A 15,550-nucleotide genomic window follows, 5' to 3' on the forward strand; every position below is an offset into this window, starting at 1 on the left:
CCCTAACCCATACACATCATTGAGTAGGTCTCCCTTTCATACCCTAACCTCTGACCCCTAACCCATGCACATCATCGAGTAGGTCTCCCTTTCAAACCCTAACATCTGAACCCTAACCCGTAACCTAAGCACATTATCGAGTATGTCTCCTTTTCAAACCCTAACCTCTGACCCCTAACCTAAGCACATTATCGAGTAGGTCTCTCCTTCAACTCTAACCTTTGAACCCTAACCCCTAATCCATACATATAATCAAGTAGGTCTTCCTTCACACCAGGGTTTCCGAAGTCCAAAAAAAGCCGATAGCGATTAATCGGACAATTTTCTATATATATTTGTAATAATGACAATTACTACCATACTGAATGAACTTTTATTTTAACTTAATGTAATACATAAATAAAATCAATTTATTCTCAAATAAATATTGAAACATGCTCAATTTGGTTTAAATTATGCAAAAACAAAGTGTTGGAGAAGAAAGTAAAAGTGCAATATGTGCCATGTGAAAAAGCTAACGTTTCAGTTCCTTGCTCAGAACATGAGAACATATGAAAGCTGGTGGTTCCTTTTTAACATGAGTCTTCAATATTCCCAGGTAATAAGTTTTAGGTTGTAGTTATAGTATTTATAGGACTATTTCCGTCTATACCATTTGTTTTTCATATACATTTGACTATTGGATGTTCTTATAGGCACTTTAGTATTGCCAGTGTAACAGTATAGCTTCCGTCCCTCTCCTCGCCCCTACATGTTGACCCGCGCTAACTAGCTAGCCATTTCACTTCGGTTACACCAGTCTAATCTCGGGATTTGATAGGCTTGAAGTCATAAACAGCGCAATGCTTGAAGCACAGCGAAGAGCTGCTGGCAAATGCAAGAAAGTGCTGTCTTCACTGATATTTTCAACCTCTCCCTGATCCCATATGTAATAAGGCCAGCATCCCTGAGTTGCCTCTTCACTGTTGACATTGAGACTGGTGTTTTGTGGATACTATTTAATGAAGCTGCCAGTTGAGGACTTGTGAAGCGTCTGTTTCTCAAACTAGACACGAATGTACTTGTGCTCAGTTGTGCACCGGGGCCTCCCACTCCTCTTTCTATTCTGGTTAGGGCCAGTTTGCGCTGTTCTGTGAAGGGAATAGTACACAGCGTTGTACGAGATCTTCAGTTTCTTGGCAATTTATTGCATGTAATAGCCTTCATTTCTCAGAACAAGAATAGACTGACGAATTTCAGAAGAAAGTTCTTTGTTTCTGCCCATGTTGAGCCTGAAATCGAACCCACAAATGCTGATGCTCCAGATACTTGACTAGTCTAAAGAAGGCCAGTTTTATTGCTTCTTTAATCAGAACAACAGTTTTCAGCTGTGCTAACATAATTGCAAAAGTGGTTTCTAATGATCAATTAGTCTTTTAAAATGATCAACTTGGATTAGCTAACACAACGTGCCAGTAGAACACAGGAGTGATAAAAAATCAGCCGTTTGCTGCTACAATAGTCACTTACAACATTAACAATGTCTACACTGTATTTCTGATCATTTTGATGGACAAAAAGGTGCTTTTCTTTAAAAAACAAGGACATTTCTAAGTGACCCCAAACACGGTAGTGTACATACTTTGACTTAGACTTAAAGCATTGTGCAACCTCATGGGTAAGCTATAGGCATTGTCTTTCAGCTGAAAGAAAGTGAATTTCCGCTCTTTTGGGCGTTAAAAATAGGTCATTAACATATGTTTTATACATCTTAGGTCTGCAAAGCAGGATGTTGATGATGAGTACACGGTGCCAGAGACTGAACTGACCATCTTCCAGCAGTCCTACTACGGTGTGGCTCACGCCATCATTGAGAGGGTCGACAAACAGTCTTCGCTGCTCATCAACGGCATGCTCAAACACTACCAGGTAAACCTAGCTCAAACACTACCAGGTAAACCTAGCTGAAATACTACCAGGTAAACCTAGCTCAAACACTACCAGGTAAACCTAGCTCAAACACTAACAGGTAAACCTAGCTCAAACACTACCAGGTAAACCTAGCTGAAATACTACCAGGTAAACCTAGCTGAAATACTACCCGGTAAACCTAGCTCAAACACTACCAGGTAAACCTAGCTCAAACACTAACAGGTAAACCTAGCTGAAATACTACCAGGTAAACCTAGCTCAAACACTACCAGGTAAACCTAGCTCAAACACTACCAGGTAAACCTAGCTCAAACACTACCAGGTAAACCTAGCTCAAACACTACCAGGTAAACCTAGCTCAAACACTACCAGGTAAACCTAGCTGAAATACTACCAGGTAAACTTAGCTCAAACACTACCAGGTAAACCTAGCTCAAACACTACCAGGTAAACCTAGCTCAAACACTACCAGGTAAACCTAGCTCAAACACTAACAGGTAAACCTACCTCAAACACTACCAGGTAAACCTAACAGGTGCATGGTCTGGAGTGGAGGGTGTCTCTGTTAACCTCTTCTTCTCTCTGTGTTTTAGGTTGAGGGTGTCTCTGTTAACCTCTTCTTCTCTCTATGTTTTAGGTGCAGGGTCTGGAGTGGAGGGTGTCTCTGTTAACCTCTTCTTCTCTCTGGGTTGCAGGGTCTGGAGTGGAGGGTGTCTCTGTTAACCTCTTCTTCTCTCTGGGTTACAGGTGCAGGGTCTAGAGTGGAGGGTGTCTCTGTTAACCTCTTCTTCTCTCTATATTTTAGGTGCAGGGTCTGGAGTGGAGGGTGTCTCTGTTAACCTCTTCTTCTCTCTGGGTTACAGGTGCAGGGTCTAGAGTGGAGGGTGTCTCTGTTAACCTCTTCCTCTCTATGTTTTAGGTGCAGGGTCTGGAGTGGAGGGTTACTCTGTTAACTTCTTCTTCTCTCTGTGTTTTAGGTGGAGGGTGTCTGATTCTTCTCTCTATGTTTTAGGTGCAGGGTCTGGAGTGGAGGGTGTCTCTGTTAACCTCTTCTTCTCTCTGGGTTACAGGTGCAGGGTCTAGAGTGGAGGGTGTCTCTGTTAACCTCTTCCTCTCTATGTTTTAGGTGCAGGGTCTGGAGTGGAGGGTTACTCTGTTAACTTCTTCTTCTCTCTGTGTTTTAGGTGCAGGGTCTGGAGTGGAGGGTGTCTGTTATCTCTTCTCTCTATGTTTTAGGTGCAGGGTCTGGAGTGGAGGGTGTCTCTGTTAACCTCTTCTTCTCTCTATATTTTAGGTGCAGGGTCTGGAGTGGAGGGTGTCTCTGTTAACCTCTTCTCTCTATGTTTTAGGTGCAGGGTCTGGAGTGGAGGGTGTCTTTGTTAACCTCTTCTTCTCTCTATGTTTTAGGTGCAGGGTCTGGAGTGGAGGGTGTCTCTGTTAACCTCTTCTTCTCTCTATATTTTAGGTGCAGGGTCTGGAGTGGAGGGTGTCTCTGTTAACTTCTTCTCTCTATGTTTTAGGTGCAGGGTCTGGAGTGGAGGGTGTCTCTGTTAACTTCTTCTTCTCTCTGTGTTTTAGGTGGAGGGTGTCTGATTCTTCTCTCTATGCTTTAGGTGCAGGGTCTGGAGTGGAGGGTGTCTCTGTTAACCTCTTCTTCTCTCTATGTTTTAGGTGCAGGGTCTGGAGTGGAGGGTGTCTCTGTTAACCTCTTCTCTCTATGTTTTAGGTGCAGGGTCTGGAGTGGAGGGTGTCTCTGTTAACCTCTTCTTCTCTCTATGTTTTAGGTGCAGGGTCTGGAGTGGAGGGTGTCTCTGTTAACCTCTTCTTCTCTCTGGGTTACAGGTGCAGGGTCTGGAGTGGAGGGTGTCTCTGTTAACCTCTTCTTCTCTCTATGTTTTAGGTGCAGGGTCTGGAGTGGAGGGTGTCTCTGTTAACCTCTTCTTCTCTCTATGTTTTAGGTGCAGGGTCTGGAGTGGAGGGTGTCTCTGTTAACTTCTTCTTCTCTCTGTGTTTTAGGTGGAGGGTGTCTGTTAACCTCTTCTTCTCTCTATGTTTTAGGTGCAGGGTCTGGAGTGGAGGGTGTCTCTGTTAACCTCTTCTTCTCTCTGGGTTACAGGTGCAGGGTCTAGAGTTGAGGGTGTCTCTGTTAACCTCTTCTTCTCTATGTTTTAGGTGCATGGTCTGGAGTGGAGGGTGTCTCTGTTAACCTCTTCTTCTCTCTATGTTTTAGGTGCAGGGTCTGGAGTGGAGGGTGTCTCTGTTAACCTCGTCTTCTCTCTGGGTTACAGGTGCAGGGTCTGGAGTGGTAGGTGTCTCTGTTAACCTCTTCTTCTCTCTGTGTTTTAGGTTGAGGGTGTCTCTGTTAACTTCTTCTTCTCTCTATGTTTTAGGTGCAAGGTCTGGAGTGGAGGGTGTCTCTGTTAACCTCTTCTTCTCTCTATGTTTTAGGTGCAGGGTCTGGAGTGGAGGGTGTCTCTGTTAACCTCTTCTTCTCTCTATGTTTCAGGTGCAGGGTCTGGAGTGGAGGGTGTCTCTGTTAACCTCTTCTTCTCTCTATGTTTCAGGTGCAGGGTCTGGAGTGGAGGGTGTCTCTGTTAACTTCTTCTTCTCTCTATGTTTTAGGTGCAAGGTCTGGAGTGGAGGGTGTCTCTGTTAACCTCTTCTTCTCTCTATGTTTTAGGTGCAGGGTCTGGAGTGGAGGGTGTCTCTGTTAACCTCTTCTTCTCTCTATGTTTCAGGTGCAGGGTCTGGAGTGGAGGGTGTCTCTTTTAACTTCTTCTTCTCTCTATGTTTTAGGTGCAGGGTCTGGAGTGGATGGTGTCTCTGTACAACAATAATCTGAATGGTATCCTGGCTGATGAGATGGGGCTGGGCAAGACCATCCAGACCATCGCCCTCATTACATACCTCATGGAACACAAGAGACTCAACGGACCCTACCTCATCATCGTTCCACTATCGTATGTTTCCTCCTTATTATAACCCTGCACACTAAGCCCTGACCCTACCTCACCATCATTCCACTATCGTATGTTTCCTCCTTATTATAACTCTGCACACTAACCCCTGACCCTACCTCACCATCATTCCACCATCGTATGTTTCCTCCTTATTATAACCCTGCCCACTAACCCCTGACCCTACCTCACCATCATTCCACCATCGTATGTTTCCTCCTTATTATAACCCTGCCCACTAACCCCTGACCCTACCTCACCATCATTCCTCTATTGTATGTTTCCTCCTTATTATAACCCTGCACACTAAGCCCTGACCCTACCACACCATCATTCCACTATCGTATGTTTCCTCCTTATTATAACCCTGCACACTAAGCCCTGACCCTACCACACCATCATTCCACTATCGTATGTTTCCTCCTTATTATAACCCTGCCCACTAACCCCTGACCCTACCTCACCATCATTCCACCATCGTATGTTTCCTCCTTATTATAACCCTGCCCACTAACCCCTGACCCTACCTCACCATCATTCCACCATCGTATGTTTCCTCCTTATTATAACCCTGCCCACTAACCCCTGACCCTACCTCACCATCATTCCACCATCGTATGTTTCCTCCTTATTATAACCCTGCCCACTAACCCCTGACCCTACCTCACCATCATTCCACCATCGTATGTTTCCTCCTTATTATAACCCTTCACACTAAGCCCTGACCCTACCTCACCATCATTCCACCATCGTATGTTACCTCCCTGCTTCTTTCATGAGTCTCAGCTAAAGAAGAACATTGCTTTTATATTACAAACAGTTTTATCATCAGTCTGTTTACTGAAACTAGTCATGGCTCTTAAAGGCCCAGTGCATTCAAAAATGTGATTTTTCTGTGTTTTATATATATATTTTTCCACACTGAAGTTGGAATAATACTGTGAAATTGTGAAAATGATGCTAGTTCTGTTTTAGTGTTAGGTAATTTTTTGTGTTTGATGGCTCCATCCCTCAACCCACCAGCAGAGCAGACCACGTTAGCTGTGTCTTGTCTTGTTGTTTATTAGGATCCCCATTAGCTGTTGCAGTACCTACTCTTCCTGGGGTCCACACAAAGCATGAAGCATGACATAATACAGAACATTAATAGACAAGAAGAGCTCAAGGAAAGAACTACTTAAATGTAAAACAATAAGAATAGAACTAAAAGGTTCTGTACTGACTCAATACATAGAAAGAAAACACAAAGGCCTATTAAAACAGAAATACCTGAAATATGGCCTCCTATTACATATGTTTTATTTATTTATTTCACCTTTATTTAACCAGGTAGGCAAGTTGAGAACAAGTTCTCATTTACAATTGTGACCTGGCCAAGATAAAGCAAAGCAGTTCGACACATACAACGACACAGAGTTACACATGGAGTAAAACAAACATACAGTCAATAATACAGTATAAACAAGTCTATATACGATGTGAGCAAATGAGGTGAGATAAGGGAGGTAAAGGCAAAAAGGCCATGGTGGCAAAGTAAATACAATATAGCAAGTAAAACACTGGAATGGTAGATTTGCAATGGGAGAATGTGCAAAGTAGAAATAAAAATAATGGGGTGCAAAGGAGCAAAATAAATAAATAAATGAAATACAGTAGGGAAAGAGGTAGTTGTTTGGGCTAAATTATAGGTGGGCTATGTACAGGTGCAGTAATCTGTGAGCTGCTCTGACAGTTGGTGCTTAAAGCTAGTGAGGGAGATAAGTGTTTCCAGTTTCAGAGATTTTTGTAGTTCGTTCCAGTCATTGGCAGCAGAGAACTGTAAGGAGAGGCGGCCAAAGAAAGAATTGGTTTTGGGGGTGACTAGAGAGATATACCTGCTGGAGCGTGTGCTACAGGTGGGAGATGCAATGGTGACCAGCGAGCTGAGATAAGGGGGGACTTTACCTAGCAGGGTCTTGTAGATGACATGGAGCCAGTGGGTTTGGCGACGAGTATGAAGCGAGGGCCAGCCAACGAGAGCGTACAGGTCGCAATGGTGGGTAGTATATGGGGCTTTGGTGACAAAACGGATTGCACTGTGATAGACTGCATCCAATTTGTTGAGTAGGGTATTGGAGGCTATTTTGTAAAGGACATCGCCAAAGTCGAGGATTGGTAGGATGGTCAGTTTTACAAGGGTATGTTTGGCAGCATGAGTGAAGGATGCTTTGTTGCGAAATAGGAAGCCAATTCTAGATTTAACTTTGGATTGGAGATGTTTGATATGGGTCTGGAAGGAGAGTTTACAGTCTAACCAGACACCTAAGTATTTGTAGTTGTCCACGTATTCTAAGTCAGAGCCGTCCAGAGTAGTAATGTTGGACAGGCGGGTAGGTACTGGTAGCGATCGGTTGAAGAGTATGCATTTAGTTTTACTTGTATTTAAGAGCAATTGGAGGCCACGGAAGGAGAGTTGTATGGCATTGAAGCTTGCCTGGAGGGTTGTTAACACAGTGTCCAAAGAAGGGCCAGAAGTATACAGAATGGTGTCGTCTGCGTAGAGGTGGATCAGAGACTCACCAGCAGCAAGAGCGACCTCATTGATGTATACAGAGAAGAGAGTCGGTCCAAGAATTGAACCCTGTGGCACCCCCATAGAGACTGCCAGAGGTCCGGACAGCAGACCCTCCGATTTGACACACTGAACTCTATCAGAGAAGTAGTTGGTGAATCAGGCGAGGCAATCATTTGAGAAACCAAGGCTGTCGAGTCTGCCGATGAGGATGTGGTGATTGACAGAGTCGAAAACCTTGGCCAGATCAATGAATACGGCTGCACAGTAATGTTTCTTATCGATGGCGGTTAAGATATCATTTAGGACCTTGAGCGTGGCTACGGTGCACCCATGACCAGCTCTGAAACCAGATTGCATAGCAGAGAAGGTATGGTGAGATTCGAAATGGTCGGTAATCTGTTTGTTGACTTGGCTTTCGAAGACCTTAGAAAGGCATGGTAGGATAGATATAGGTCTGTAGCAGTTTGGGTCAAGAGTGTCACCCCCTTTGAAGAGGGGGATGACCGCAGCTGCTTTCTAATCTTTGGGAATCTCAGACGACACGAAAGAGAGGTTGAACAGGCTAGTAATAGGGGTGGCAACAATTTCAGCAGATAATTTTAGAAAGAAAGGGTCCAGATTGTCTAGCCCGGCTGATTTGTAGGGGTCCAGATTTTGCAGCTCATTCAGAACATCAGCTGAGCAGATTTGGGAGAAGGAGAAATGGGGAAGGCTTGGGCGAGTTGTTGTGGGGGGTGCAGTGCTGTTGACCGGGGTATGAGTAGCCAGGTGGAAAGCATGGCCAGCCGTAGAAAAATGCTTATTGAAATTCTCAATTATGGTGGATTTATCAGTGGTGACAGTGTTTCCTATCTTCAGTGCAGTGGGCAGCTGGGAGGAGGTGTTCTTATTCTCCATGGACTTTACAGTGTCCCAGAACTTTTTTGAGTTAGTGTTGCAGGAAGCAAATTTCTGCTTGAAAAAGCTAGCCTTGGCTTTTCTAACTGCCTGTGTATAATGGTTTCTAGCTTCCCTGAACAGCTGCATATCACGGGGGCTGTTCGATGCTAATGCAGAACGCCATAGGATGTTTTTGTGTTGGTTAAGGGCAGTCAGGTCTGGGGAGAACCAAGGGCCATATCTGTTCCTGGTTCTAAATTTCTTGAATGGGGCATGTTTATTTAAGATGGTTAGGAAGGCATTTTTAAAAAATATCCAGGCATCCTCTACTGACGGGATGAGATCAATATCCTTCCAGGATACCCCGGCCAGGTCGATTAGAAAGGCCTGCTCGCTGAAGTGTTTCAGGGAGCGTTTTACAGTGATGAGTGGAGGTTGTTTGACCGCTGACCCATTACGGATGCAGGCAATGAGGCAGTGATCGCTGAGATCTTGGTTGAAAACAGCAGAGGTGTATTTAGAGGGCAAGTTGGTTAGGATGATATCTATGAGGGTGCCCGTGTTTAAGGCTTTGGGGAGGTACCTGGTAGGTTCATTGATAATTTGTGTGAGGTTGAGGGCATCAAGTTTAGATTGTAGGATTGCTGGGGTGTTAAGCATGTTCCAGTTTAGGTCGCCTAGCAGCACAAGCTCTGAAGATAGATGGGGGGCAATCAGTTCACATATGGTGTCCAGAGCACAGCTGGGGGCAGAGGGTGGTCTATAGCAGGCGGCAACGGTGAGAGACTTGTTTTTAGAGAGGTGGATTTTTAAAAGTAGAAGTTCAAATTGTTTGGGTACAGACCTGGATAGTAGGACAGAACTCTGCAGGCTATCTTTGCAGTAGATTGCAACACCGCCCCCTTTGGCAGTTCTATCTTGTCTGAAAATGTTGTAGTTTGGAATTAAAATGTCTGAATTTTTGGTGGTCTTCCTAAACCAGGATTCAGACACAGCTAGAACATCTGGGTTGGCAGAGTGTGCTAAAGCAGTGAATAGAACAAACTTAGGGAGGAGGCTTCTAATGTTAACATGCATGAAACCAAGGCTATTACGGTTACAGAAGTCGTCAAAAGAGAGCGCCTGGGGAATAGGAGTGGAGCTAGGCACTGCAGGGCCTGGATTCACCTCTACATCGCCAGAGGAACAGAGTAGGAATAGAATAAGGGTGCGGCTAAAAGCAATAAGAATTGGTTGTTTAGAACGTCTGGAACAGAGAGTAAAAGGAGGTTTCTGGGGGCGATAAAATAGCATCAAGGTATAATGTACAGACAAAGGTAAGGTAGGATGTGAATACAGTGGAGGTAAACCTAGGTATTGAGTGATGAAGAGAGAGATATTGTCTCTAGAAACATCATTGAAACCAGGAGATGTCATTGCATGTGTGGGTTGTGGAACTAATAGGTTGGATAAGGTATAATGAGCAGGACTAGAGGCTCTACAGTGAAATAAGCCAATAAACACTAACCAGAACAGCAATGGACAAGGCATATTGACATTAAGGAGAGGCATGCTCAGTCGAGTGATCAAAAGGGTCCAGTGAGTGGAGAGGTTGGTTGGGGGTCACGGCGATTTAGACAGCTAAATCGGTAGCAAGCTAGCATAGGAGCAAGCTAGCATAGAATGGAGGTCTGTTATTAGCCAACTCTTGCGTTCCGTCAGTAGATTAGTGGGTTTCCGTGTGGTAGAGGGGATTAATCCAAATCACACAACAACAACAAAAATAAAAACAATAGATATAGTTATAGAGGCCCAAGAAGAAAAATAAATAAATAAATAAAAATAAAATAAAAATTGTCCGATTGTCTATTCAGATAGCAGCTGATAAGATAGCCAACGGCTAGCAGGCCGCAGATGGGCGCCCAGGCAACGTTGCTCCGGAGGAGCCAGCCGGACAATTCCCTCGGGTAGACAACGTCGGCAGTCCAACTGTGAAGGCCCGGTGGGGCTCCGCGTAGGCAGCAAAACGGGTCCGGATAGGTGACTGCAGCCCAGGAGTGATTGATGGAACTCTTCAGCTGGCTAGCTCCGGAACAATTGATGTTAGCTCCGGAATCGACGAAAGCCGATAGTCACACGGATAGCAGCTAGCTAGCTGTGAGATCCAGGTATGGATGTCCAGAGCCAGCGGCCAAAATCCGGTATGCTCCGTTCCGAGCCGCGCTGCGCTGCACCGCGCCGTACAAAACTGGCGATAGATTCTCGAGCCAAAGGACAGCCGATGACCACAAACCGTGGTTAGCTGAGTACTAACGATTAGCCAGTAAATAAGCTAACTAGCTTCTGAACCAGCTTCAGAGTAGCTTCTAGAGTAGCTTCTGGACCAGCTTCTGGCTAGCTCCCGGCTAGCTTCTGGCTAATTTCTGGCTAGCCTCTCGGAGGATTACAGATCTGAGGTAAATAATACTTTTTTATATAAATATAAATTGGTGAAGCGGATTGCAGGAGAGTGTTCTGAAGATGAGTTTTTGGAAAATTAAAAATGTATGTGAAAAAAAAGTTGTAAATATATATATATAATATAATATATATATAATATATATATATATACACGACAGGACGAGGACAAAAATACGTCTGAACTGCTATGCCATCTTGGGACATATGACACATATATATATATAATGTCAACTCTAATTTCAAATTAAACCAAATATTTTGCACTGAAACGACACTGTTTCAATCTAATTTTCAGCCAATTTACAAGCAAATACTTTATAAATGAATTGTTACAAATCAGCTAGTCAACTAGCCTACTATTATTAGCCCTAGTAGCCTGCTAACGTTACGTTGACACTGCATGAGTCAGCCAGTTGCGATCAACACCTAGCTTGCAGCTACATTGAAGTACACCAACATTTTGGAAATACCGAATGCCATCTAACCAGTTATCAAGTAATGGTACCAGTATATGCAGTTATCTTAGCCAGCAAGCCAGCCAACAACCACAGACGGGTTAGTTAAGAGAGCGGAGACTTACTGATTAAAGGCTGAGTTAGCTACCAAAGAAGAGCCAAAGAAGAGCCAAAGAGAAACCTTCAGAGGGACAGTCAGATAGCTAATCCAATAACCATAGTGAGGTAATTCCACATTGAATTTAACTGGTTTATCTCCATCACTGCGGACACTCTGTGTACAGGTATGTCAGTAGGAAATATAGGTTGCAGGTCTTCACATTCAGTTATACTCAGTCATCTAAGTCCTCTAGGGTGAAATGAGCACTGCATACAGTAGACATGTGCATGGTTCCCATTCTCCAATCCGCTGGCTTCAACCTGACAAACCGTTTTTAGGCCACAAATGAGTCGTAACCCCATCCTTGTGGGTATTACTACACTAGCTACAAACAACGGAAAACTACTACAACATGGCACAATAACAGATAGTGCACAAAATCTAATATTAAGGAAGTCTTGAGGTTTTGCTCGCCTGAGGTAGAGTATCTAATGATAAGATGTAGACCACACTATTTTCCAAGAAAGACTTAATCAATATTTTTCTAGCTGTCTATTTACCACCACAAACCGATGCTGGCACTAAGACGGCACTCAACCAGCTGTATAAGGCCATAAGCAAACAAGAAAATGCTCATCTAGAGGCGGCGCTCCTTGTGGCCGGGGACTTTAATGCAGGGAAACTTAAATCCGTTTTACCTGATTTCTACTAGCATGTTAAATGTGCAACCAGAGGAAAAATAACTCGAGACCACCTTTACTACACACACAGATACGTACAAAGCTCTCCCTTGCCCTCCATTTGGCAAATCTGACCATAACTCTTATCTTACTGATTCCTGCTTACAAGCAAAAACTAAAGCAGGAAGTAGTGTCCAACAAGCTTTCTCTGCCGTTAACCTTGTTCTGAACACCTCCAAAACAAATGTCATGTGGTTTAGTAAGAAGAATGCCCCTCTCGCCACAGGTGTGATTACTACCTCTGAGGGTTTAGAGCTTGAGGTTGTCACCTCATACATGGTATGCTAGATGCTACAAAATCAAATCAAATCAAACTTTATTTGTCACATGCGCCGAATACATCAATTGTAGACCGCCGAATACATCAATTGTAGACCTTACCGTGAAATGCTTACTTACAAGCCCTTAACCAACAGTGCAGTTCAAGAAGAGTTAAGAAAATATTTATAAATAAACACATTTTTTGTTATTTTTTTTAATAAATAATAAATAAAGAGGCTATATACAGGGGATACTGGTACCGAGTCAATGTGCGGCGGTACAGGTTAGAGTTAATTTGTAAATGTAGACCTTACCGTGAAATGCTTACTTACAAGCCCTTAACCAACAGTGCAGTTCAAGAAGAGTTAAGAAAATATTTATAAATAAACACATTTTTTGTTATTTTTTTAAATAAATAATAAATAAAGAGGCTATATACAGGGGATACTGGTACCGAGTCAATGTGCGGCGGTACAGGTTAGAGTTAATTTGTAAATGTAGGTAGGGATGAAGTGTCTGCATAGATGATAAACAGCAAGTAGCAGCAGTGTACAGAACAAATGGGGGGGGGGGGTTAATGTAATAGTCCGGTGGCCATTTGATTAATTGTCCAGCAGTCTAATGGCTTGGGGGTAGAAGCTGTTAACCTCTCTTGGGTAGGGGGCAGTATTTTCACATCCGGATGAAAAGTGTGCCCAAAGTAAACTGCCTGTTACTCGGGCCCAGAAGCGAGGATATGCATATAATCGGTAGATTTGGATAGAAAACACTCTAAAGTTTCTAAAACGGTTAATATAATGTCTGAGTATAACGGAACCGATATGGCAGGCGAACCCCTAGGACTAACCATCCCCCCAAAAATAAAATTCAGCCTACAATTATTTTCAATGGCTGTCACTTTTATTATAAGGCAAAGTCCTCCCAGATTGCAGTTCCTAGGGCTTCCACTAGATGTCAACAGTCTTAACCTCTTTGATCTCTAGGGGCGCTATTTCATTTTTGGATAAAAAACGTTCCCGTTTTAAGCGCGATATTTTGTCACGAAAAGCTGCTCGACTATGCATATTCTTGACAGTTTTTGAAAGAAAACACTCTGAAGTTTCAGAATCTGCAAAGATATTGTCTGTAAGTGCCCCAGAACTCATTCTACAGGCGGAACCAAGATGATGCATCAACCAGGAAATGAGCAGAATTTCTGAAGCTCTGTTTTCCATTGTCTCCTTATATGGCTGTGATTGCGCAAGGAATGAGCCTACACTTTCTGTCGTTCCCCCAAAGTGTTAGCAGCATTGTGACGTATTTGTAGGCATATCATTGGAAGATTGACCATAAGAGACTACATTTTCCAAGTGTCCGCCTGGTGTCCCTGTGTCGAAATTGGAGCGTAAAGCCAGGTGCAATTATTTTTCCATTTGAGAGCAAGGAGAAACCAGGCTTCCACGAAGGATATATCATTGAAGAGATATGTGGAAAAACACCTTGAGGATTGATTCTAAACCACGTTTGCCATGTTTCAGTTGATATTATGGAGTTAATTTGGAAAAAAGTTCGCGTTTTGAGGGCTGAATTTTCGTTTTTTTTTTTTTTTTTTTTTTTTTTTTTTTGGTAGCCAAATGTGATGTACAAAACGGAGCTATTTCTAATACACAAAGAATCTTTTTGGAAAAACGGAGCATCTGCTATCTAACTGAGAGTCTCCTCATTGAAAACATCAGAAGTTCTTCAAAGGTAAGTTATTTTATTTGAAGGCTTTACTTTTGTGATAGTTGCCTGCTAAATGCTAACGCTAATGCTAACGCTAATGCTAACGCTAAATGCTACGCTAGCTAGCTACTGTTACACAAATGATTGTTTTCCTATGGTTGAAAAGCATATTTTGAAAATCTGAGATGACAGTGTTGTTAACAAAAGGCTAAGCTTGAGAGCTAGCATATTTATTTCATTTCATTTGCGATTTTCATGAATAGTTAACGTTGCGTTATGGTAATGAGCTTAGGTCTATAAATAGAATCCCGGATCCGGGTTTGGTCGTCGCAACAGGTTAAGAAAGAGTTTCAGGCTGGTTTTTGGAAAAATGAGCCAGAAATTGTAGTTTTTCTAGGTGGCTCCCATTTTGGCTGTAGTGTTTCCAAGCGCGTGGAAGAGAGCGCGTTCTTTGGTATTTTTCTCCAGTAAAGACAATAACTATTCTCCGTCTTAAATTGTATCATTTATTTACGTATTAGGGTACCTAAGGTTTGATTATAAATGTTGGTTGACTTGTTTGGATAAGTTTATTAGTAACGTTTGAGATTCATTTTGTATGCATTTTGATGGAGGGAAACTGGGTGGATTATTGACTGAAGCCCGCCAGCTAAACTGAGGTCCATTTGTGAGGTAACTGGGACCTTTGTTATCGCTATTTCTAACTTTCGTGTCGCACCTGCCTGGTTGAAATATGTTTTTCATGGTTTTGTAGGCGGGAGCTGTCCTCAGGTAATCACATGAAATCTGACACAGCGGCTTGTGATTTTTATGAAAGTTAAATATTTATAATTCTATTTGAATTTTGCACTCTGCAATTTCACCGGATGTTGGCCAGGTGGGACGCTACCTGCTTTTTGGTTCTAGTCTTGGCAATCCAGTACTGCTTGCCATGCGGTAGCAGAGAAAACAGTCTATGACTGGGGTGGCTGGAGTCTCTTGACAATTTTATGGGCTTTCCTCTGACACTGCCAATTATATAGGGCCTGGATGGCAGGGAGCTTGGCCCCAGTGATGTACTGGGCTGTACGCACTACCCTCTGTCGCGCCTTACGGTCAAAGGCCGAGCAGTTGCCGTACCAGGCGGTGATGCAACCGGTAAGGATGCTCTCGATGGTGCAGCTGTAGAACTTTTTGAGGATCTGCCCTTCTCTCAGCACATATCAAAGCTGCAGGCTAAGGTTAAATCTTAACTTGGTTTCCTCCATCGTAATCGCTCCTCTTTCACCACAGCTGCCAACTAACCCTGTTTCAGATGACCATCCTACCCAGAGATGTAATTTATAGATCTGCAGGTAAGAGTGGTGTCGAGCGGCTAGATGTTCTTTACCATCGGCCATCAGATTTGCCACCAACGCTCCTTATAGGACACAAACGCAGCACCGTTTGATTCCCCTCATGTAAAACAACAGAACTAGTAGAGAGTAGACGAGTCAGTCCGCAGCACCGTTGGATTCCCCTCATGTAAAACAACAGAACTAGTAGAGAGTAGACGAGTCAGTCCGCAGCAC

At 43.4% G+C, this 15,550-nt stretch overlaps 1 protein-coding gene across 1 annotated transcript in view; it reads left to right on the plus strand.

The window, feature by feature from the left end:
• The window catches only part of LOC139389571 (probable global transcription activator SNF2L2), a 57,335-nt gene extending 52,442 nt beyond the window's left edge, over positions 1–4,893 (plus strand). The window contains exons 15-16 of the mRNA XM_071136390.1: positions 1,755–1,908; positions 4,708–4,893. Coding sequence (XP_070992491.1) covers positions 1,755–1,908; positions 4,708–4,893 — 340 coding nt within the window. The remainder of the gene's footprint in view (positions 1–1,754; positions 1,909–4,707) is intronic.
• Positions 4,894–15,550: the final 10,657 nt, after the last annotated feature.

The sequence above is a fragment of the Oncorhynchus clarkii genome, chromosome 30 (assembly GCF_045791955.1).
Source record: "Oncorhynchus clarkii lewisi isolate Uvic-CL-2024 chromosome 30, UVic_Ocla_1.0, whole genome shotgun sequence".
In the NCBI taxonomy this organism is placed as follows: domain Eukaryota; kingdom Metazoa; phylum Chordata; class Actinopteri; order Salmoniformes; family Salmonidae; genus Oncorhynchus; species Oncorhynchus clarkii.